At 50.2% G+C, this 22,200-nt stretch overlaps 1 protein-coding gene across 2 annotated transcripts in view; it reads left to right on the top strand.

Annotated features, from left to right (window-relative positions):
* The window catches only part of CPSF1 (cleavage and polyadenylation specific factor 1), a 63,268-nt gene that overhangs the window by 10,642 nt on the left and 30,426 nt on the right, over positions 1-22,200 (top strand). Inside the window, exons 13-29 of one of the 2 annotated variants that reach the window (XM_078879551.1) lie at positions 772-820; positions 2,094-2,188; positions 2,321-2,395; positions 4,452-4,532; positions 4,825-4,926; positions 5,526-5,537; positions 5,741-5,857; positions 6,956-7,097; positions 11,474-11,649; positions 13,366-13,505; positions 14,620-14,812; positions 16,099-16,308; positions 16,712-16,801; positions 17,358-17,522; positions 18,313-18,465; positions 20,280-20,396; positions 21,329-21,419. In XM_078879551.1, coding sequence (XP_078735677.1) covers positions 772-820; positions 2,094-2,188; positions 2,321-2,395; positions 4,452-4,532; positions 4,825-4,926; positions 5,526-5,537; positions 5,741-5,857; positions 6,956-7,097; positions 11,474-11,649; positions 13,366-13,505; positions 14,620-14,812; positions 16,099-16,308; positions 16,712-16,801; positions 17,358-17,522; positions 18,313-18,465; positions 20,280-20,396; positions 21,329-21,419 — 2,008 coding nt within the window. The remainder of the gene's footprint in view (positions 1-771; positions 821-2,093; positions 2,189-2,320; positions 2,396-4,451; positions 4,533-4,824; positions 4,927-5,525; positions 5,538-5,740; positions 5,858-6,955; positions 7,098-11,473; positions 11,650-13,365; positions 13,506-14,619; positions 14,813-16,098; positions 16,309-16,711; positions 16,802-17,357; positions 17,523-18,312; positions 18,466-20,279; positions 20,397-21,328; positions 21,420-22,200) is intronic. The other variant, XM_078879552.1, reaches the window with a different exon arrangement.

Here is a 22,200-nt window from a genome sequence, read left to right as displayed (position 1 = left end):
GAGCTCGCTTGGCAGGCTGCGATTGTGAGCTCGCTACCCACTAGTGGGCTGTTAAATCATCATTCCCATTATCTACTCAATACCAACGTGTTGCTCTTACCTGTCTCGCCTCTTATTGATTGAGGTGAGACGTGATTGAATAGATCTGCTCAAACTACGGAGAGAAGGGAGCCCTGCGTACCGTTTGAATTCCCCGGCGTCCAGTTCTGCCTTAGGAATAGACGCCTGCGGCCCTTGGTCAATCCACTGCCTCCCCCACACCTTGTGGTTCCTAGGGGTTATTTGACCCCGCTTCACCACCCTGGTCAGTGCGGGTTGTTGCAGGTGGCGAAACACAGACAGGGTTCGCGAGGTACACCAAAGAGCACGGGTTTTTGCTGCGCTGCCCTCTGCTGCTCACCACGTAGCCCCCACGACATGTACCAACTTGCGTGTGCATGGCGGTTGCTCATTCAATCACTCATCCAGGCTCACACCCTGCTTGGCTCCTGAGAGAGATGAGAGGAGATTGGGTGTGCATTTTGGGTGATTTGGTCAGAAAAAAAGTACGTTTCATCAGGCCCCCCCCCCGTGTTACAAAGTGAAGTATCCAACTCCTATTAAATCGCTTTCTCTCTCTGGCATCTCCATTTACGTGCCACGAAGAAGTTCCATTGCACCAAAATGTCGCCATTCCATATATTTCTCATTTGAAGGCTGCGGTTTTGCTGACGAATGTGTCGAGTTTTTTCGTTCTTCGACTTTTAATTGTTGAATAACGTGTTCCATTAGGAGGAGCCGCCCAACAAAAGGAAACGCACGGATGCCGGAGACTGGATGGGTAAGAGAGAGCGCGGTACAGTACGACACCGCGGATAGAAATACACGTTAAGATAATTTGGCTGCTATAAATTTCTACACGATAAGGCACTTTTTTATTTAAAGCTTTCGTGACTGCAGGGATTCATATTCTTGGTTTTTTCGGTAAAGTCACGTAGAAGGGAAGCAATAAAATAATACAAATATTAAACAATAAAATTCTCACGACCTTTCGATTGCAACACAAGCAATCATCATCAGTGTGATGAGAATTTTATTTTTGTATATTTTTATTATTTTATTGTTTCCCTTCTACGTGACTTTACCGAAAGAACCAAGAATATAAGATAAGCCACTCCGTCGAGCTATCATTTGTGGCCAGGCCGCTTCAAAAAAATCGCTATTATAGCTCAGTGGGCCCTGCCTGGTCAAATAAACATGGTGTAAGAGTACTCTTTGAAGAAACAATTGCTGAAGTAGACTAGAATGGTGTAAGAGTTTAACAATTTCAATCAGACTATCCGAGGTCTGAGGTATCAGCGCATGGGTCGAAAGGTCACTTATTTGAACACCGATAGAAAATGGCAGCTATGCCGTGCAGAAGTAGGGTCCCAGAAAAACCATGAGGCGCAAACTTTTTTTAACATCGGGGCAAAAATTATTTGCTGTGCCTTAGACGTAAGCGACTGTACGCGAGATTAAGATCGCACGACTGTGTTTAACGGTCGGATTTGTGGCCATCTCTTGAACGATATAAAAAAATGTAAACATTTGTCATTAACACTGCCTTCAAAGAAAATAATATAAATAGGCGACGTTTCAGGCAGTCGCCCTCCTTTCCTCTCTCTTTATGTGCCATGAAGAAGGGCCATTACCTGAAACGTCACCCACCTTGTACTTTTCCTTTCAAGGCCACAGCATTAATTTAATCAGGTCTCTCCTCTGTGTTTTACCTAGAATGGTTTATCAGCAGTAAGTTGTGTGTGTGCGTGTGCGGGGGTTAGCGCACTGCACTACGAACCTGGCAACCCAATTTCCATTCCAGCTCAGGGCCGCCACCAATACTTTTAACGATTATCTGGGCCTCAGCCTCAAATGAGTACCTCGTGTGGTGTGTCGTAAACATCACCACTGGGGAGACAAAGGCGGCGGGGCGTGGTGCTGGCCACCCGCCCGCCCTCGTGTGCCGTGCCAGCCTTTATTGGTGCCACTCGCAAATTTTGCCCCAGCAGTGCGTTAAGGCTACACGGCGGATTTTTGTTCTTGTTTACGCTTATTTATTTGTTCCTCGTTAGCCAAGAATGTGGCACTGCTCGACGACATGGATGAAATCGAGGTGTACGGGAGCGAGGCGCAGTCTGGCACTCAGCTGGCCACCTACTCCTTCGAGGTAGCGTCAACGCACGGCCACAACGAGCGCATGGATGGCACGAGCGCGCGTGTACAGTGCCGAGTGTGCTTCAATGACTCAACGTACTTTAAAACCGTTTCGTGACCCACGTGTGTGCCCTTTATCACCCAGGTGTGCGACAGCATCCTCAACATCGGGCCCTGCGCCAATGTAGCCATGGGGGAGCCGGCCTTTCTATCCGAGGAGGTCAGTGTTTGCGTGTATCCAGGGACATCAAATTGTTCATGAGTTTATTTAGACTTTACGGTGAGCAGCTGAATGATGCCGTGGTGTGATGAGTAGCGCATGCTGGAGTTGCGATCCAGAGGTCGCCGGCTCTGTTTGGTCTCCCGTCGCGGCGGTTGAAATGATGGACAAGATTCTTTAATCTCCCCCACGCCCCCCCACCGCCTCTGCCCACCCAGCAGTGTAAATTGCCGCACAGCAGCCGATCGGGAGCTCGCCGTGTGGTGATGTAAAGTGTGGGCACTCTTTTGGTAAAATAGTTCTCCTGAGCTCGCTGTAATGGTGGAAGGCCCTTACGCTGGCAGTGGCGTGAACAAGACATTGCACGGCTGCACCTTTAGCTTTCACTACGAGGAGTACAGTGAGACCTCATGGTGGAGCGGGACAGCACAGTCTGAATAATTTCCCAACCCAACAACTTGAGCATGTGTGGAAATCGTTTCGTTGTGTGTCCAGGAGTGAGTTTCAGATTGATACATTAAACATTTTGGTTATTATAATTTTAAAGATAGTTTTGGATCTTTGTCAGATATTTGGATAGTTGACATTTTGTATGACTGTAAAATGTCTTCCTGCTAACAATAATGTGTATTTGTATGTATGTTTGTAAGTGTCTCTCTCTCTTGTTCATCCATCATAGTTGATGATGACCATGGCACGTTTGTCATTTTATTGTCATTTTGTTTGTAAGTATGTCATACCTGTCAACCCCTGATCAGTGCCTACCTTATTACAGACCGATTCAGACCTTATTGGTCACCCCGTGCCCTTCTAAATCTCAACGTTCATCCTACACAGTCCCATTACAAGGGAGAAACACAAATTGTTTTACATTTTTTTACTCAATTTCCCTGTACAAGAATACGGGTAAACTGTATGGGTTGACAGATATGGTATAGTATGTTTGTATGTGTGTATTTTGAACAGCTTTCGCACCGCATGCTGCCAACCGTGCTAATTGGAGATGCTGCATGACACCATTTTTGCTGGGAAATGTTTGGGAGCGACGCCATATCAGTGACATCATTTTCGGTTTTCATCACGGTTGGCTACGTACGGTGCAAAAAAAGTTCAACATACATTTTACATGCATCCAAAATGTGGTATCTACTCCCGATATTTTTTGGAGGATTTTGTCGGATAAGTAAAAAAACTGGAGCCAATTCCTCGGAGAGACAGAATGTGCAACCACACGTGTAGACCAACGTATCGGAGATTAGTTGTGGGGAACATGTCACATTGCTTCAATTCAGATTTGAAGCTGAAAGCAAGACGATTAATGCGGCAAAAGGCAAGAAACGGAACTGTAATGATGAGGCCTCACCGTGTTACCATCCATTTACTCATGTCTCATTAGCACCATGGTGTAAAATTACACCAGACCTCTGGGGTCAATTACAGCTGTAATTGTGCCGTTGGTAATGAATTTGCTTTCACAACGTAATTGTAATTTCGGTGACAATGCTGCTGCAGTTGTAATTATATTTGACCCCGGGTCTCAAATACAGAGACGCTCAAATTAACTTTAGTTATAACCAGGTGAGGGCCCATTGAGAACAAATGTGATAAGGAGACAAATTTCTTCGTCATTTATCTGTGTCTCCACGTAAAAAAAGTACACTTCACTCCCAGAATACAGTGAAGGCCGATGCGTTCTGACTTAGAGAATACTGTTTTGTTTTATTTTACTTTCATTACTTTTAATGTTTTACCTACGTGACTTTACCGAAAAAACCTGAGAATATGAATCATTGCAGTCACGAAAGCTTCAAATCTAGAATTAGAGAATACTTGACATTTTTTTTGTATGTGGGGAGACAGAAACAGGATGGAGTCCTTGTGTGCTTTTCTTTTTTGTTACTTATATGTTCTCCACAGTGACGCGAGCGATTACATTTAGACAAAAAAGTGTATATATTATACACCGTCGTCTATGTGTTAATTAGTATTAACCCACTGCTTAAAACTTTGTGAGTTAATATGTGACGATAATCTTTGATTGTTTCGTGTGCAAAAGTTTCAAAACAGACCGGAGCCGGACTTGGAATTGGTTTGCTGCTCCGGATATGGGAAAAATGGAGCTCTGTCCGTGGTGCAGGTGAGGTCTTGTAAATGAGTTGTAATAATATAATCATTGTCTTTTTGATATTTCATTTATTATCCAAGAAAATCTCATCTTTAAAATGCTGTCGCATTTGTAATTCTCCCAGCCTTCACCAACCCGCCCCTGACCAGTAGGGTGAAGTATGGTCAAACAACCCCCCCAATAGCCCGCACGGGAGACCCTCATCCAGCAGTGGATGAGCAAAGGGCTGTAACCTGCACACCTGCACCTGCCGTGTCCTCCCATATAATTCCGAGCGATGCGTGCGTTGCTTTTGTCTGGCCAGAGGAGCATTCGGCCGCAGGTGGTGACGACGTTTGAGCTGCCGGGATGCTACGACATGTGGACGGTGATCTCTCCCGTCAGCGACAAGCGAGAGGAGGGCAAGGTACAGCCTGTGGGGGCGCGGATATAACCCCTTGCCTCTTTTCCACTGAACGGCTGACCCGCGCCAAGGCCATGCCGAGCCAGCCTGGCTCGGGTCAGCAGGAGCCTGGGTTGTTTTTTTCCACCGCAATTGCCGCTCCGTGCCAGCTGATGCCACTTGCAGTGACTGAGTCGAAACGTTGCTTAGGGGACGCCGTGTCCTCGCTGTGTACCGACTAATGTCACAGGAAGTGAACGGTCGATTAGTCCCAACCCTGGCCCTGCTTGGCCCCGAGCCATATTCAGGTGTCTTGGGAAGCCGACGTATCACGGTTCCGCTCAGGGCTCGGCAGCACGGCAGACGGCCGATGGAAAGCTACCACTGTCATGAGTGTCCCGTGCTGGCCCAGTTGTGGCAATGGAAAAGGGGTAACACGAACTCATGCACACACACAAAGATAAAGATCCTCCTATATAAATATGGGCCATGCCTTTGTTTTTAAGTTTGGAGTTTGTTCGCACGTAGGGCAAATTAAGAGAATGAAATTGCTTGCCGCTGATTTTTCTTTTTACGTACGTAAATCTGCTTTGCTGTTTTCCTCCCTTTGCTTGCTGTCCAAGAGGTCAAGACATGTGAGTTCACGGGTTAAATTCTGAATAAACATCCTGAACAACGCCAAACACCGAATGAACTTTACCCATCCCCGAATTAAAAATGTGATCCATGTTCAGCGGCGACACAACAGCATCGAATCAAGTCACGATCAAGTGCATTCGGTGGTTAATCTTCATTCTTCATTCTCCTCCTTCCTGTTTTTTTTTTCCCCACGAAACAGAGCAAGGAGTCCGAGTCGGAAGCGGAGCCTGAGAAGGAGGAACAGAAGGAGGCGCCGCTGGAAGACGAGAAGAAGAAGCACGGCTTCCTCATCCTGAGCCGCGACGACTCCACCATGGTGCCGTGGGCCTTTGCTCCCCCCTCTCTTATGCCGCTCCCCACTTGTTGCTCGGATCGCTGGCGTACGCGAGTGTGTTACTGGGTGGCCGGTGGGTGCTTTCCACGCGTGTTCCCAGACGCAGCCGAGCTGCGAGTGTGCAATCACCCTGTGCGGTATTGCGCAATCACAGCTTTGGAGCCCTGGGTAGGTAGTAGCGGTGCTCATGGCGGTAGTGGGCGGCGGTGGCGCCGGTGGTGGTGGCGGTGGCGGTGATTCGGCAACCTCACGTGGTGTCAAAATACGCCCGGGTCTGGCCACGAGAGCTGCGGTGAGCTCGCCGACACTGCTGAATGGCAGTTGGTGATGTTTGTGGGTAATTGTGCCATACACGAGCATATTGTCGGTGCACATTTAAAAAAAACTTAATTACCCCTCTATATATAGATTTGGAAACTGCGTAATTTTGTGGGGTGGTGGGGGGGGCTGCTTTAGCTCTCTCATATCGCTCCCTAAGTTTGACACTGCCAAGAACAACGTAGCTTTTGCCACGAGGGGAGATTGAAAAGTACGTGGCCCTGACGGAGAAAGGTGCGACGAGTGACCTTTACGGAAGGTGCGTTATTATGCCGTGTGGGCCGTTTTGTTGAGCAACGCTCATGGTCCATCGATGTCCCAAGGCTTTTGTCTCTACCCAGAAGAACTCTTTGTATCTGTTTTCTTTCTTTCTTCTTTTCTCTCACCGCACGTTCACAGAATGCATTGTTTTTATTGTCACGAGAAAAATGCTCTCCCCGCAATTGATTCCTCAACTCTGGAAAAAAGTACAGAAGTCACTGGGAGTAAGCCTTGGCGAATATGGGCTTCCTCTGTTTGTTTTTAACAGACTAGTTTCACCCTTCTGTATAGCACCACTATTTTCTGCGTCAGACCACCGACTATTCATTCACACACCCCCCCCCACATACATCATTATATCCTGGATAATAATGATAACAGCCTCGGGTCTGTGTGACCTCCGATTAGCGTGGTTGGCTACTCACGGTGCGAAAGAAGTTCAACGTACATTGAACAGACGTGTACAACGCGAGGTGCATGCCTGTGCTTGCGGCGTCCCAGATCCTGCAGACGGGCCAGGAGATCATGGAGCTGGACCACAGCGGCTTCAACACGCAGGGTCCCACGGTGTTCGCGGGGAACCTGGGTGGCAACCGCTACATCCTGCAGGTCTCGCCCATGGGTGTGCGGCTCATGGAGGGAAGTAAGTGGCAGAAGGGGAAACGCGCGTTTCGAGTTTTACGCGATGATCCCTTTTTTTTTCCCTACTGGCTCATCCCGAGCCGTGCCAGCGCAGGCCCCCCCCCCCCCGCCTTCCCACGATACGGGTGGATTCCCACTAAACTATTAAAACATTTTTATTTTGGCAGGAAAGGCCCACTGAGCAATACAGCTCTCTTTCAGAAGTTATGTGGCTGCAAATGATAGCTCAACGAAGTGGCTTATGTGGAAATTTCTAGCAGCCAAATTCTCTAAACTGATCATTTCTTAATGTGGAGGTAAAAACCGGAGCACCTGGAGAAAAATCCATGCGACCACGGGGAGAGAGACACCGCAAACTCTAAATATAAAACTTGTGTCATGGTCGGGATCGAACCCATGACCTCCTGTATACCAGGCGAGATAGTTAACATCTTGCCACCGCGGCTCCCCACTGTGTGCGCTGCTCACCGCACAAGAAATCCGCATTGGGCTCCGTGCCAAACAGGGCCGGGGGGGCACTCGTGCGAGGCTGACGACACGTAGATCGCGCGCGCGACGCTGGCTCAGTACGCCGCTCGGGCACGGCGTCGCCGCACGACGCGCTCGTGCATCGGCTCGCTCGCCGTGGGTGTCGTCGGTGGCGCACGCGGCTCTGCTTCTGTGGTGGAAAAACAACCCGGAACCTCCTGGCACGGCTCGGCTGTGGAGAGTGCAAAAGAGGTGTACGTGCACGTATACAGCCGTTTTGTAATAATCCACTGCTGGATGAGGGCTTCCCCACACACTCCAATAACCCTCACGACCCCCCACAGTGCAGGCTCTTGGGGGTTATTGGGGCACGCTTCGCCACGCTGCTCAGCGCGGCTCGGTGAAGGCGAGGAGTGCAGATGTTGGTGCGTGGTTCTTTGCGACAATGGATTTGCCAACCCCGCCCTATGACCAACTCCCCGTGTTGTGCCTAGCGGTCATCCATTCCAAGCGCAGTTCAGGCTCAAACTGAGACCTCATGATATCTGGCATATTACGGGTAATTTGGTCAGAGGTAACGATGTGCAATACATCACGAGAATGGTGGGGAGCGACGGTGCAGTGGTTGGCGTGCTTATGCTATGAACTCGTCAGCTAGAGTTTGATTCCCAGCTACAACTAACATCAGGGGAGAGTGATTTTTCCGAACCAGTCCTGGGCTTCCCAGGACATCCCGCACCGATTGGCGTGGTTAAGTATGTTAAAAAAAAAAACTAAAGCTCACTCACCGACATGGCAAACGATGAGAACTTCGATTTAAAGCTTTCGTGACTGCAGGGATTCATATTCTTGGATCTTTCGGTAAAGTCACGTAGAAGGGAAATAATAAAATAATACAAATAAAACATATTAAAATTCTCACGACGTTTCGGCCACAACACAAGCAGCCGTCCTCAGGTGAAGAACTGAGCTGTCGTGATAATTTTATTATGTTTTATTTGTATTATTTTATTATTTCCCTTCTACGTGACTTTACCGAAATATTCAAGAAGATGAGAACTTCATCCAGCATTGCATGAACAGAGGCTGGAATTAATTATTACTATAACAGTATCCTTCCGCTAAATATTGTTCTTGGATGGCATAGTCCTATTTACTATAATAATAGTCATCTTCAACCACGATCCGTCCACTGCTTGTGGAAAGCCCTTGCTCTAACATCACCATTCTTCGTAAATCCTGCGGCAGCCGAAATCCTTCGTGCGTCTTTTCAGGACTTGGATTTGCAATGCTTGGAATTCCACTGCGAGAAAGATAGAAAGAAGAACTCATGCAGCAGGGAACAAATGGTTGACAATTAAGCGAAGTAAGAAGGCTTGGGCAGGACTCGTCATTCGAGGGGCTGATTTCCGGTGGTCAAAGATTAACGACGGAGTGGCCGCCAAATGAGGGAACGCATCCAAAGAAGATGTCGGCTGCGGAGGCGGCGTTACGGGCGCCACGGTGGCGAGATGTTAACTACCTCGCAGGGTATGCAGGAGGTCGCGGGTTTGATCCCCACCACGAAGCCTCCTGTATATTTGGAGTTTGCATGTTCTCCCCGTGGTCATGTGGATATTTCTTTGGGTCCTTTTTGATTTTTCCCTCCACATTTAGACTCATCATCCGTTTAGAATATTTGGCTGCTCTAAATCTCCACGTCCATAAGCCGCTTTGTAGAGCTGTAAGTTGTGGCTTTGGACGCTTCTGAAAAATGGCTCGGTGGGCCTTACCTGGTCAAATAAAAAATATCACGCTTCAAAGCTAGATGAATTGTTGAATCGCAATAACAAGAGCGATGGCTTGGGGGCAGGACCTTCGTCCGGTCACGGTTCATTTGAAGCTGATGATGACGACAGTCGCGGTTGGCAGTATCAACTTTACATTCACTTACGTGATTCACGTTTTATGCCAAGTGCAAGGAAATCGCTAATTAAACGCGTGGCAGGCAATAGTCGTTTTGTCCTCGTAGGTTATCTTCGGTACGGTTTGTAATCTCGATTGGAACCACGTGGGTTCTGTAATGGAAGGGCTTGTGTGTGCTTATAGAATGGGGGGGGGGGGGGGGAAATCAATGAGAATGATCACATTTTTGGCTGCGTTATCTCACTTTCGTCCATTGATCGTGAGAAATTGATAGTCGGGGGAAACAAATTAAAGAAGAAAAGAAAGTCATTAGCGTTGGCAGTCGTTTTTTGTTTTTTTTTGCTGATGGTCGCTTGTTTTTGCACAAAGTACTTGCCTTTTCGGGCACAAAAGGGACCCGTGATGGTCTCGGGTTCCGGCTTCCCAGCCGATGTTTCAAATCAACCAATCGTTGTCTCGTTTGTTTAGCGCGATCTTCACGGCAATAATAAAGGCATCTCAGGTGCACTTTACCTCGAATGAATATATACTATATCCAAGATATTTAGTCAACAAAGCAACGCACAATAGAAAACATAAATAGCGAACAAAAGCTTAAATCGTAATGAGGACCAGTTGCCGAAATCAAGGAATGCCGCGGTAAAAGCAGACACGCAGGAGGTGTTAAGATATAACACCTGTGTTAACTGCTCAACCCAGGCTATAAATAAGTTGGCATTTGGATTGGCCTTGTACTGCGCGCCTTTTGGAGCTCTTTGCTTTATGGCACCGGTGAGACAAAGTCTCAAAAAAGAGGCTTTCTCGTGAAGGCCAATCACTTTCAAGGACAATGCATACATTATCAAAGCATACTTGTTTACATGTTTTGCCACAAGTATGTGGAATAAATGTTTTTCCCCGTGACATACACGGTGCCCTGATGCAAAGTTGGAATACAATCGGCGCGGTGAGTGAGGAGTTATTTTCATGGCAATCAGGAGTTGCACTGTGATGTTGGCTTGTGGTGTCAACAGTGGCAACAAGTAGCCTGCACACTCGCAAATTACTTCTGTTAAATTGTTTGTGCCGGCGCAACTTCTGTCACGTATGTTGCGCCGCGTATCGCTAAACTGGGAAACTCGTTAACCGCCTCTGTTTTCCCGACCTGATTACACATTTGCGGTGGCTTTTAGTTTTTTTAAGCCTACGCATTGCCAACTGTCATTCGGTTCAAATTATGTCGAGATCTTTATTCGGCAACTTTCAAATTAAAATATTTAACGGGCGTTCAGGATCGGGGTTTAGACTACGTAATGCTTGTGACCAACTTTGTGTCATTGGGAACTTTCCACCACCCGACACAGCCAATCAAATAAAATCGTCACACAGTGCGCAAGCATCTCACGACGTGCCGATTATTATTGTTTTGGCTCGTTCACCGGGAGGGTTGAATAAGAGTGCGTGGAGGGGAGTAGAGTGAGATGAGAGGGGAGAGATAGGAGAGTGCGTGGAGGGGAGTAGAGTGAGATGAGAGGGGAGAGGTAGGAGAGTGCGTGGAGGGGAGTAGAGTGAGATGAGAGGGGAGAGATAGGAGAGTGCGTGGAGGGGAGTAGAGTGAGATGAGAGGGGAGAGATAGGAGATTGTCCGGAATGGAGTAGAGTGAGATGAGAGGGGAGAGATAGGAGAGTGTCCGGAATGGAGTAGAGTGAGATGAGAGGGGAGAGATAGTGGGTGAAGGGGAGTAGTGAGATGAAAGGGGGCGACTTTGGATAGTGGGCATAGTAGAGTAGAGTGAGATGAGAGGGAAGAGATAGGAGAGTGTGTGGAGGGGAGAAGCGTGAGATAAAAGGGGAGTATGGGCAGTAAGGGATGAGTCCAGCGAGGATTTGGAAGACGGTACCATCTTAACATCGATCTGAGATTGGATTGTGAGCCAGTGGAAGGAGTGGGAATACTGGGGTGGTCGAAGTAATTGTGAGGCTCTCGCTTAAACAAACTCACGTGCGCACATTTTCTCCCACCAGCCAAGCAACTGCAGCACATCCCGCTGGACCTGGGCTCCCCGATCGTGCACTGCTCCGCGGCCGACCCCTACGCCATCATCCTGAGCGAAGAGGGGCAGATCATGCAGCTGCTGCTCAAGGAGGACAAAGTGAACGGCTCCTGCTGGCTGGCTGCCGCAAAGCAGCCGGTGCACTCGGTGAGCTTTCACCTCCCAAGACACTCCCGCGCCCCACCCATTGGGTGACGTGACGATCGCCCTTTCCAGCGGGTGAAGCACCACCACGGTCGGTTCTGGTTCGACCGATGCGACCGCGGTCGATGCATTCCAAAAAAAAAAAAGGGCTCACAAAGCGAAACAGCTGCCTGTCGAGTAGCGCACGCAGTACACACACGCAGTACACACACACAGTACACACACACAGTACACACACAGTACACACACAGTACTCGCACAGTACACACACAGTACACACACAGTACACACACACAGTACAGACACAGTACTCGCAGTACACAACTTTGTCCCATGTAACACCACATAGCTGCATGGAGAGTGAATTCAAACCGCTGAACACAGAGAATTTTGGGTAGAAATAGGTTTGCCGCGTATGCAGCGCGAAATCGCACAAACCGAACGAGCGTAGAGCGAGGGGAACCTGCGGGGAATTCGGTGGCGTCGCATTCTGCTCGGGTGACTTCTACCGCACAGGGTGACGTCACGACTGCGAGCTGTGAGGAGAGTTCTGACGAGTGAATTCCTCTGCTTCGACGATCGCGAAACTTTCAAAGAACAAACTGCAATTTACGACGCTCGTGCACGGCATCGGGCTTCGCCCCGTCGTCTGGGTGTTGATTTTTGGAACGATTTGTGGGTGTAGGGAGAACTGTTGACGCGAGTCCTTATTAGATGTGCACGTCTCTGCGCAGAATTATTACCTTTTTTTTTTTAGATTAAGAGCCACGTTAACACAATTTGACTGCGGAGCATTCCCACAGGAGGCATTCGGCACGCTCGAAGTGCACGCTCCGTTCAACGCGAGAGGCTCAAAGTGTTTACGTATGGGGCTTGCGGCCGCTAATGTGGATGCATAAGCATTCTTGTGTGCGCGTGCTCCATGCTTGCGTGTGTGTGCGCGCGTCTGGGTCGGCTCGGCCACAAACGAGTGCCTGCTGCGGTGTGTAGTAAACATCGCCACCGGGGAGACAAAGGCAGTCGGGCGTGGTGCTGAACACCCCCCCACCCCCTTGTGTACCGTGCCTGCCTTCATAGGTGCTACTCACTCACAGCACTTGCCCCAACAGTCCGTTAAGGCTGGGTTTAACTCCTGGCTGTGGGTGGATTGCATCAGCTGCACAAGGTTATCAGAGCTAATCTCAGGCTTAAATGAGTCCCCCTATAGAAAATCCTAATTGAGTTTCGTAGCTTCTCTTAACTGAAGATATTGCCGGGAGCGGTCGCAGTCGTGGTTGTACTACGATCCTGGCAAGCAGAGTTTGATTCTCCACCACGGCTAACATCTGAGTATTCGAGTATTTGGCTGCTATACATTTCTACACGATAAGCCACTTCGTTGAGCTGTTATTTGTGGCCTCTGAAAAAGAGCTATATAGCCTTAGCTGGTAAAATAAAAAATAGTTTCGTTTTTAGTTTAACTTCAATGGCGGCTGATATCTGAACCTGCCTGGTCAAACAACCCCCCACAGCCTCCACAGCTTGATAGGAGGCTTTCATCCAGCAGTGGATTGACAAAAGGTTTGTAAAACGACAATTACAACCATAACAACAAACCTCATCACGACGACGATGAGGACGATCGTGTCGACGACGACGACGACGATCTTGATGATGACGATCGACAAACGGACGTGCCGTCCAACCTTGTGCGCCGATCCCCCCGCGGTTGTCGTCCAGCAATCCAAGGTGCTGGCGCTGTGCGTGTACCGTGACGTGAGCGGCATGTTCACCATGGAGAGCCTGGCCACCCTGGTGCGGGAGACGCCCGTCACGCGGTGCAGCCAGGCGGAGGAGGACGCCCCCGTGGCGGAGCTCAGGTACGATGGCTGCCCGCCGCTGTAGGGCCACAGACAACCTTCCGCAGGCCCTCGACAGAGATTGTTGAGGTTCCTTTGCTGCTGTGAATTTCTCCGCACGATGAGCCACTTTGTCGAGCTGTCGTTTGCAGCCCAGGTCGCCGCTGAAAAAAAAGTTAATTGCTCCGTGGGCTTTGCCTGGCAGGATGGGTATGGTTTAGTTTCATTTGTATGTTTTTTTCGGTGATTTATTTGTCTCTCCTGTGCTTTGAACGACTACCGTGTTTTTGTTGTTGTTGTAAAGTTCTTACCCGGCCCTTTTGGATATCTGTGAAAAAGAGCTTTATAGTTCATCGGATTCCTCCTCCAGTGTAAATAAATATTCTGATTCTTTTTCGAGTGGAGCCCCCCCCCCTCTGCCAGTGTCACGATGTGTAATGACGCGATGCCCGATTCACAAATGCGAAGGAGACATTGTACAGCGATACACTACTTGGCTGCTCCTGACTCGGTTATCTGGGATTGGCCACCTGAATGTGACATTGTAGTTTGTTGCTCTGCATCTGCATCAGCAGCTGTGCGAAAGAAGAAGAAGGTGGTGGTGTGTCCGAGCGATTGCCAGAGCTGCTGCTCGTTTTGTGGTTGACTTGGCCTATCACCTTCTTCGGGTCAATAAAATGATTACCGCTTTGTGGGAGTCAGCGTTCGCGCTGTCGGGAGACTGGTTCACGTCAATGGAATTCACAATTTCCACGGGCAAGTTGAGATAATGAGCACACAGTGATCATGGAGCTGGAACACATGCAGGTTGTTTTTTTTATTAGCCTGTTGATTTTATTGTTTATTTGACTTTCCTCTCACCCTGCTCGCCTCCCTGTCTATGTGCTGACTTCCCTCTCTGGTGTCTTCCTTCTCTCCCTTCTATCCTACCTTCAACTAAATCTACCTTGTGAATGTACTTCTACCTACATCCTACTCACCCATCTTCCTTCCTTCGCTCCCTTCATCCCTCCCTCCACCTCCTCTCCCCTCCCCTATCCATCCACATCTCATCTTCTCTACTCGCGTCTCTACCACCTATTTTCCGCTCAACTCCCTTCCGCCTGCGGCGTTCGCCCCGTCGTGACCCCCGCAGCTCCGCGGATGACGAGGAGGAGATGCTGTACGGGGAGTCGAACGCCTCCGTCTTCGGGCAGAGCAAGCGCGACGAGGCCAACCGCCCGGAGGAGGTGGCGGCTGCCAGCGCGAGGGCGCACGCGAAGGCGGCGCGAGGCCACGCGGAGCCCACGTTCTGGAGCGCGCTGGTGCGCGACAGCGGCGTCCTGGAGGTGAGCGACGGTCCGGCGCCGCCACGGCTGTCGTCGCAGGCCCACACAACTCCTCCACCGATCCTCCACCGATCAGCCAGCGATCAGCCACCGATTAGCCACCAATCCCCCACCAATCCTCCACTTATTATCCACCGAACTTTCACCGAACTTCCACCGATCTTCCACCGATTATCCACCAGTCATCCACCGATCAGCGACCGATCCTCCACCAATCCTCGATGGATCATCCACTGATCATCCACCCATCCTCCATCTTCCTTTAACAAGTTTTATTTCCTCTTGAGCAGCCAAATTCAAATATTTGCTTCTTCCGACGTATATATATATTTTTTTATCCAATACTTGTAACAAAAGGTCGCAGCAAAAGTCAAAATACAAAAGAAAAACTCTCAGATAGAATGGATGTGGCCCATCTGCGGACAAAGTTGACATTTGTAGTATTTTTCTTCGTTTTTTGTTTAATCGTCAGCACATTTGTTTTGACGAGGCCGCCGCGTGACCCCACCGCACACGCAAACACTTGGTCGGCCCCAGCGCCTCCTGCCACTCACGTCAGGGTTATGGTGGATCTCCCTTGACAGGGGGTCAAGATTCCGCTGCTCATATTTCATTTGCGGAGCCCTGACATGACCACCGTTATTGCTGTGTCCGTCGTCTCATCCGAGGGTTCTTCTGTAGTCGTAGCGCAGCCCAAACCGCCAGTCTAACTCACAGTCTCTTGACTCCGTCACCCCCCTTCCCCCCCCGTCATCACTCACCACGACTATTAATTGTTCATGGAATCTGCAATGAAAACAACATGAGTCTGACCGAACTCGAACAGAACTGTTACCAATGGTTGAACCTAGGACACGAGAATGGAATGTGGGAACGTTATCGAGTGGTGTCGGTCGCTATGCGGAGGCGAGTTTAACTTGAACCAACTCCAATAATTATGTATTGACAAATCTTAACGAACTGTCTTACAGTCGATTGAGGTTAGCCTTATCTTTGGCCTGTGGACACCCGCACGGGTGGTGCGTGAAGATCTCCTGTAAGCTCTGGCCATCTCAGATTAGCACAGACGTTCAACATACATACGTAGATTTTGTAACTTAGTCCCAACGATCTAGAGCGCTAGAACTGACTCCACTTCTAGCACTAGGACTGAAATCACGCTCGCATTGAGAACTGAACGAGATTATGTTCACATCCCTAACATCCGAAACATCCACCCAGCCACAGCACCCATGCGTCCTAACTTCCCGCCTGCCCCCCCCCCCCACCCGCCCTCTGTGCCGCAGATTTACCAGCTGCCCGAGTGGCGGCTCGTGTTCCTGGTGAAGAACTTCCCCGTGGGTCAGCGCGTCCTCGTGGACAGTTCCTCGGGGCAGGCCGCCGCCGTCGAGGCCAAGAAGGAGGAGGGGGCGGCGGCGCGGCAGGGGGAGATGCCGGTGGTGCACGAGCTGCTCCTCGCCGGCCTGGGGCACCGCCAATCCAAGCCCTTCCTCTTCGTGAGTCCCGCGCCGTCCAACGGACGCGCCTTTTGCAGGGGGCAGCCCCTCGCGTAGGTAGTTACGTGTTGGACCGTAACTTTAAAGCCTGCGTTGTGACCTTCGGCTTCGGTCCGGCGACAAGGAACCTCAAAATGCACGGCCACGCGCGGGCTCTTGTTTCGTGTGGTATTTATTAATGTGTGTTGAACTTGTTTTGCACCGTACGTTGCCAACTGTGCGAATGGTGGAGAGGGGGTGCGGGGTTGGAAGGTGACATTTGTACGCTCGTGTCGACGTTGGCGAGTGAGCCGGTTTGGACGGCTTCAGGAAACGCTGCCGACGATCGATCACGGCAGACCGTGGCGTTACTGCGTAGTCAGTGTCTTGGGATGGTGTATCTGTGTGTGTGTGATACCTGCAGGTGTATGTGGACCAGGAGCTGCTCATCTACGAGGCTTTTCCCTACGACTCGCTGCTCACCATCAACAACCTGAAAGTGCGCTTTAAAAAGGTAGGAGGGAGGTGCCCCCCCCGTTAGTTTAATTGCAGACCAGCTGCATTATGAAGTGACGACATTTAATAACGTCAACGAGCACAAACCATCATCACTGGAACTCCGGTCATCCTCGCGGCGGCTTTTGCCTCGCCATCGAACCAAGACGGTCACCACATCGCACTCTTTCAGATGGGTTTCTGGAGCTGTCTGCACTGTTAAATCGAAATTGACAAAATTTCTTTAGAACTGCTTGTTGTATTTAGTTTCTTGTCCTCCCCCCCGCCCACACCTTTTGGTTACGTACAGCACAAAAAAAGTAGAGTGTACACACATACGCTCAATGTGCCATTCATGGAGAGCAGCGTTTGCAGTGGCGGGGGAGCTCATTGACCTTGGTCCAGCGTCACGAGACTCCCACGAGCCCCCTCATATCTGGGCTTCGAAGCCCTCGAAACTCCGGAGGTCTCCTGCCCAGTTCCCAGTTCACGTCGCCCAGCCGCCCCCTTTTTGGCCCAAAAGCCGGCTTTGCGCGGGCGTTTATCGGAGCGACGCCCCGACACGGTCTCCGCAGGTGCAGCACGCCATCACGTTCCGCGAGCGGAAGGCTCGCCCCTCCTCCCGGAAGGTCGACGGGGAGCCGGCCGGCGGTGCCGACGGCGCACAGGACGAGACGGCGGCGGTGAGGGGCCGCGTCGTCCGCTTCCGCACCTTCGACGACGTCTCGGGATACTCGGGGGTGAGGTCCGCTCCAGTGTTTGATTTTTTTGTTCACCGCGGTGGTGAGATGTTAATTACCTTGCCTGGTATACAGGAGGTCGTGGGTTCGATCCTGACCCTGACACCTGCTGCTTGTATATTTGGAGTTTGCGTGTCTCTCTCAACATCATCACGATGGCTAGGAGATGTTAACCACCTCGCCTGGTATACAAGAGGTCGTAGGTTCGATCCCGACCCTGACGCCTGCTGCTTGCTTCTGAAAAAGAGCTACATAGCTCAGTGGGCCTTACCTGGTAAGATAAAAATAGTTTAGTTTTATAAAGTTTTAGTTTTATAGTTTAATCTTTTATTTTTTTTCAACGCTTGGGGTTCAAAACGTCGATGCGCCATCTTTCTGTAATGCCGGGGGCACGATAACTGCCGTAAAGGCGATCAAATATATTTGCTTCCCAAACCCACATTATCCAGCAGTGTGTGTTTAAGCAACTAAACTCTGGACCGGTTTTTTACTTTCTGGGTCTCATCAGCAGAGCCAGGCTCTTTGAACAAATGCTGCTGGGTGCCTAAATGTTACTGGTGCCCTGTGCAGTTTAACCGAAATATTCATATAAAGCTGAGTTGCCATTCCGGGACTTGATCGAATGGTCCTTGACATCAATAATTAAATCATTCCCGGGGACAGATGCACGCTAGAAAGCGCGACAGAAATTCCTGCGTGCGTGATTTTTCATCTTTTTCTAAGGCGAGGAATACACAAAAAAGCATTACTTGACCCTCGTGTTCGCCCGCTGCTGCCGCGCTCTGGGCAGGTGTTCATCTGCGGGCCCTTCCCCCACTGGGTGTTCATGACGTCGCGAGGAGCCCTCCGCATGCACCCCATGCACATCGACGGACCCATCGAGTCCTTCGCCGCCTTCCACAACGTCAACTGCCCCAGAGGATTCCTCTACTTCAACAAGCGGGTGAGCTGCCTTTGCTGCTGCTGGTTCTGCTGGTGCTGCTGGTGCTGCTGGTGCTGCTGGTGGTGCTGCTGGTGGTGGTGCTGCTGGTGCTGGTGCTGCTGCTGCTGCTGCTGCTGGTGCTGCTGGTGTTGCTGGTGTGCTGCTGGTGGTGGTGCTGCTGGTGCTGCTGGTGCTGCTGCTGGTGCTGCTGGTGTTGCTGCTGGTGGTGCAGCTGGTGGTGGTGCTGCTGCTGGTGTTTCTGTTTCTACTGCTGGTGGTGCTGGTGCTGCTGGTGTTGCTGCTGGTGGTGCAGCTGGTGGTGGTGCTGCTGGTGTTGCTGGTGTGCTGCTGGTGGTGCTGCTGGTGCTGCTGCTGGTGGTGCAGCTGGTGGTGGTGCTGCTGCTGGTGTTTCTGTTTCTACTGCTGGTGGTGCTGCTGGTGCTGGTGTTGCTGCTGGTGCTGCTGCTGGTGCTGCTGCTGCTGCTGGTGCTGCTGGTGTTGCTGCTGCTGGTGCCGCCACCACTTGTTAATTTCTGGTTCATCATCGCGCAAAGGTGTTGTGCTGCTCACACACAGCAGCACAACACCTTGAACTAAGTAAGTCGCTTTATAAATATAAAGTAAGGTAAGGTAGCCGGAACTCCCCAATCGCATTGGATTAGGCCGAGAATATTGCGATGACATTCATGCAAGGTGTGATGGGAGTCGTACATTCCCGCTGTTTGCAAGCAACATGCTTTTCTTTATTGTTGTTCTTTAACCTATTTTTTTCCAGTCTGCATGTTGCATTTTCACGTTGCGATGAGTGACAGTGTCACTAAGGCAGTTCCCAAAGTTGCTTTTTCTGTTCATCGTCATTCTCAGTTCACACCCGCTATACAAACATCCCCGTATACTAATCTACAATATTAACTCGCTGGAACACATCGTGCTTATTAAAACGATCCCCCATTTGTAACGAGCGTAGCTAACGGAACGCATTCTCTCATGCCGCGCAGCCAAACATCCAATGATCGTTCGTTTTTTTACAGTGCACTACACAGTACGTGTGTGCGCGATGCAGTACATTGTACTGTTTATTGAGTACACAGGTACCTGTGCGTAATGTTTTAATTTTGCGTTGTGACCGGGAGACATGGACATATACTGTAATTATACGGTAGTGTAGCATTAAGCACACTGCGCTTAAGGCGACTCGCGTTCGATTCACGCTCACGGTGAGTACCAGTATCGATTATCTGAACTGGTCCGGGGCCTCCCCTAGGTCGACTTAACCTGGTGCAGTGTGTCAACATCGCCACTGGGGAGACAAAGGTGGCCGGGCACCCACCCGCCCCCCCCCCCCCCGCTAACAGCACTTGCCCCAACAGTCTGTTGAGGCTATACGGGGGATCTTTGTCTTCTTTTTGAAATGTATATGTTCAAATGTATGCATGTTGAACTTCTTTCGCACAGTACTTAGCCAGCCGTGCAAATGCATTATTACATACAATAATATGGTTCATTACATTATTTTATGCATAATGCACATCGTACATTACGCATCAAATAATATGGTTCATTCAAGAAGATAATTAGAACGACCTCTTTGGCCCTGCACGTTGTCGTACATTGGGTGGAAAAGGCCGTGTCGTTTTGCCGGTTTGGGACGCGCGCTTTGTGCACTGCTCCTCTCGGATTTCCACCGCGCGTTGTCACGGCGTCTCCTGCCGTCGTAACTGCGCGGTCGTCTCTGGTATAATAAAACCTGCGGCCTCGCTCGCTCGGTCGGTGGTCGGTCGGCCGTGCCGTGCCACGGCACTTGAGTGACGTGGCACGGCGCCCTGCGTTCGCAGGGAGACTTGCGAATCAGCGTCCTGCCAACGCACCTCTCCTACGACTCGTCGTGGCCGCTGCGCAAGATTCCGCTGCGCTGCACGCCGCACCACATCGTCTACCACGTCGAGTCCAAGGTGCGCGACGACGCCGGGCGCCGCTGATTTTTTGCGCCGGTTTCTCTTCGCTTCGTTGCTGTGCTTTTGTGTCGGTTTGTTTTGCTTTTATCAATTTTGGTGACCCCCAGGTCACGCTTTCAAATGAGGCTGCTCCTGGTCTTGTGACTTCTCACCCTACCTGGTGAAACTAAACTTAACTCCACTTGGCAAGGCAGTGGATTGACAATGGGCTGTACGTTGTTATTATTATTAACCACAAACATTGCTTAGGTGTCTTTCCCCAAACAGTGCGGATAACGGAGCACACTGCTCTAAGCTTACTGGAGTAGTGTAGCTGATCACCTTTATGATTTTTAAATCTCCGATATCAATCGGTAATGCATAGCAATCGGTAATGCATAGCAATTGGTAATGCATAGCAATTGGTAATACATAGCAATCTGTAACAGGTGATTTTTTTAAACAGTGCTGTTTACACTGCACTCGGGAGTTGGCGTGAGTTTCCCACGACTCCTACGTGATTCCCTGCCCCCGTGTCACTCATACGGTGACGACCAAGTCACCTGAAATGCAACCCCGAATTTTGTCACGTCTCAGAAGCTCAGCAGGCTTGAGCCTGCCTAGCACCTGCGTGGGTGTGACGGCAGTGCGCAAACTCGCTGCCGTAAGGTGGCGGCCGTGAGGATGTGCCACGATGTGAGCGGCGAGGGGCAGCACTGCAGCCAAATCCGTCGGGCGGTTCTGTGTGCTCCCCCATGTCGACGCGCCCTGGGCCTCCCAGCCAACCTCGCGCCAACCAACCCGGGCCGAGTGTGGTCAGTCGAATATCCGCCACGGCCTGCGCGTCTGGGTCGGCCGTCATTCAGCAGCGGATCAATCGATCGATGACAAAGGCTTGCTCGCGTTGCTGTGTCGCTGTCCTCCTGGATGTTGTGTGCCGGCGTGCGAAGGTGTTCGCCGTGACCACGAGCGTTTTGGAAATTTGCAACCGCATCCCGAGGATGAGCGGCGAGGAGAAGGAGTTTGAGATGGTGGACAGAGGTGCGCGCGTTTGCATGCGTGTGTGTGTGTGTACTGGAGTGGTCCTGGGAAGCGGTAGTGTGGCGGTTAGCGCGCTGCGCTGCGAACCCGACTACCCCAGTTCGATTTTCTCTCACGGCCAACATCAGTGACGATTATCTGAACTGGCCCTGGGCCTCAGCAGACAATGTCCACTTGACACAAACAAATTTAAGGTTTTTATTCACGCTTTGCATCATCCACAAGGCCTTGTGGGATTGCATAATTTCAGCAGCATTGGTTCAGTACAGGTAAACTCTGGACATGTGTCGGCATGCAATTTATGAGCTTCCAGATGTTATAGGCAAGGACCTTTTCGTGAAGATGTATGTTGTTATTTTGTGACGCAAATTTGTAATACATGACATCATCTATATTATCCCCGAAGATGCTCATGATTGTTTTGCTATCAGATCTAGAATTGCAAATGGGGTTACACCTGCAATATCTAACCATCGAACATAGATGGTCACTGCATCACAGATATTAGGAAGCCATTGGAGCTATGCACTTTTGAATAATCTCGATTGAAAACCCATTTCTTTACAACTGCTTTTCTTGTTTAGTTTGTCGTCCTTACCCTGCACCTCCGATTAGCACGTTTCGCTACGTACGGTGCGAAACAAGCTCGACATACATGCATATGACCGCCGTGTGTAACAGGTGTTATAATGATGGGGGGGTGCTATGTTGTGGGCAGCAAAGGGCAGCAGCAACATCCCACGCTTCCACGTCTGTGCTCCACGCCTTAACCGAGGCCCTA

This window comes from Lampetra fluviatilis, chromosome 54 (assembly GCF_964198595.1).
Source record: "Lampetra fluviatilis chromosome 54, kcLamFluv1.1, whole genome shotgun sequence".
Lineage (NCBI taxonomy): Eukaryota > Metazoa > Chordata > Hyperoartia > Petromyzontiformes > Petromyzontidae > Lampetra > Lampetra fluviatilis.
Note: the sequence above shows the minus strand (reverse complement) of the source record. Positions and strands in the feature narration are given on the sequence as shown.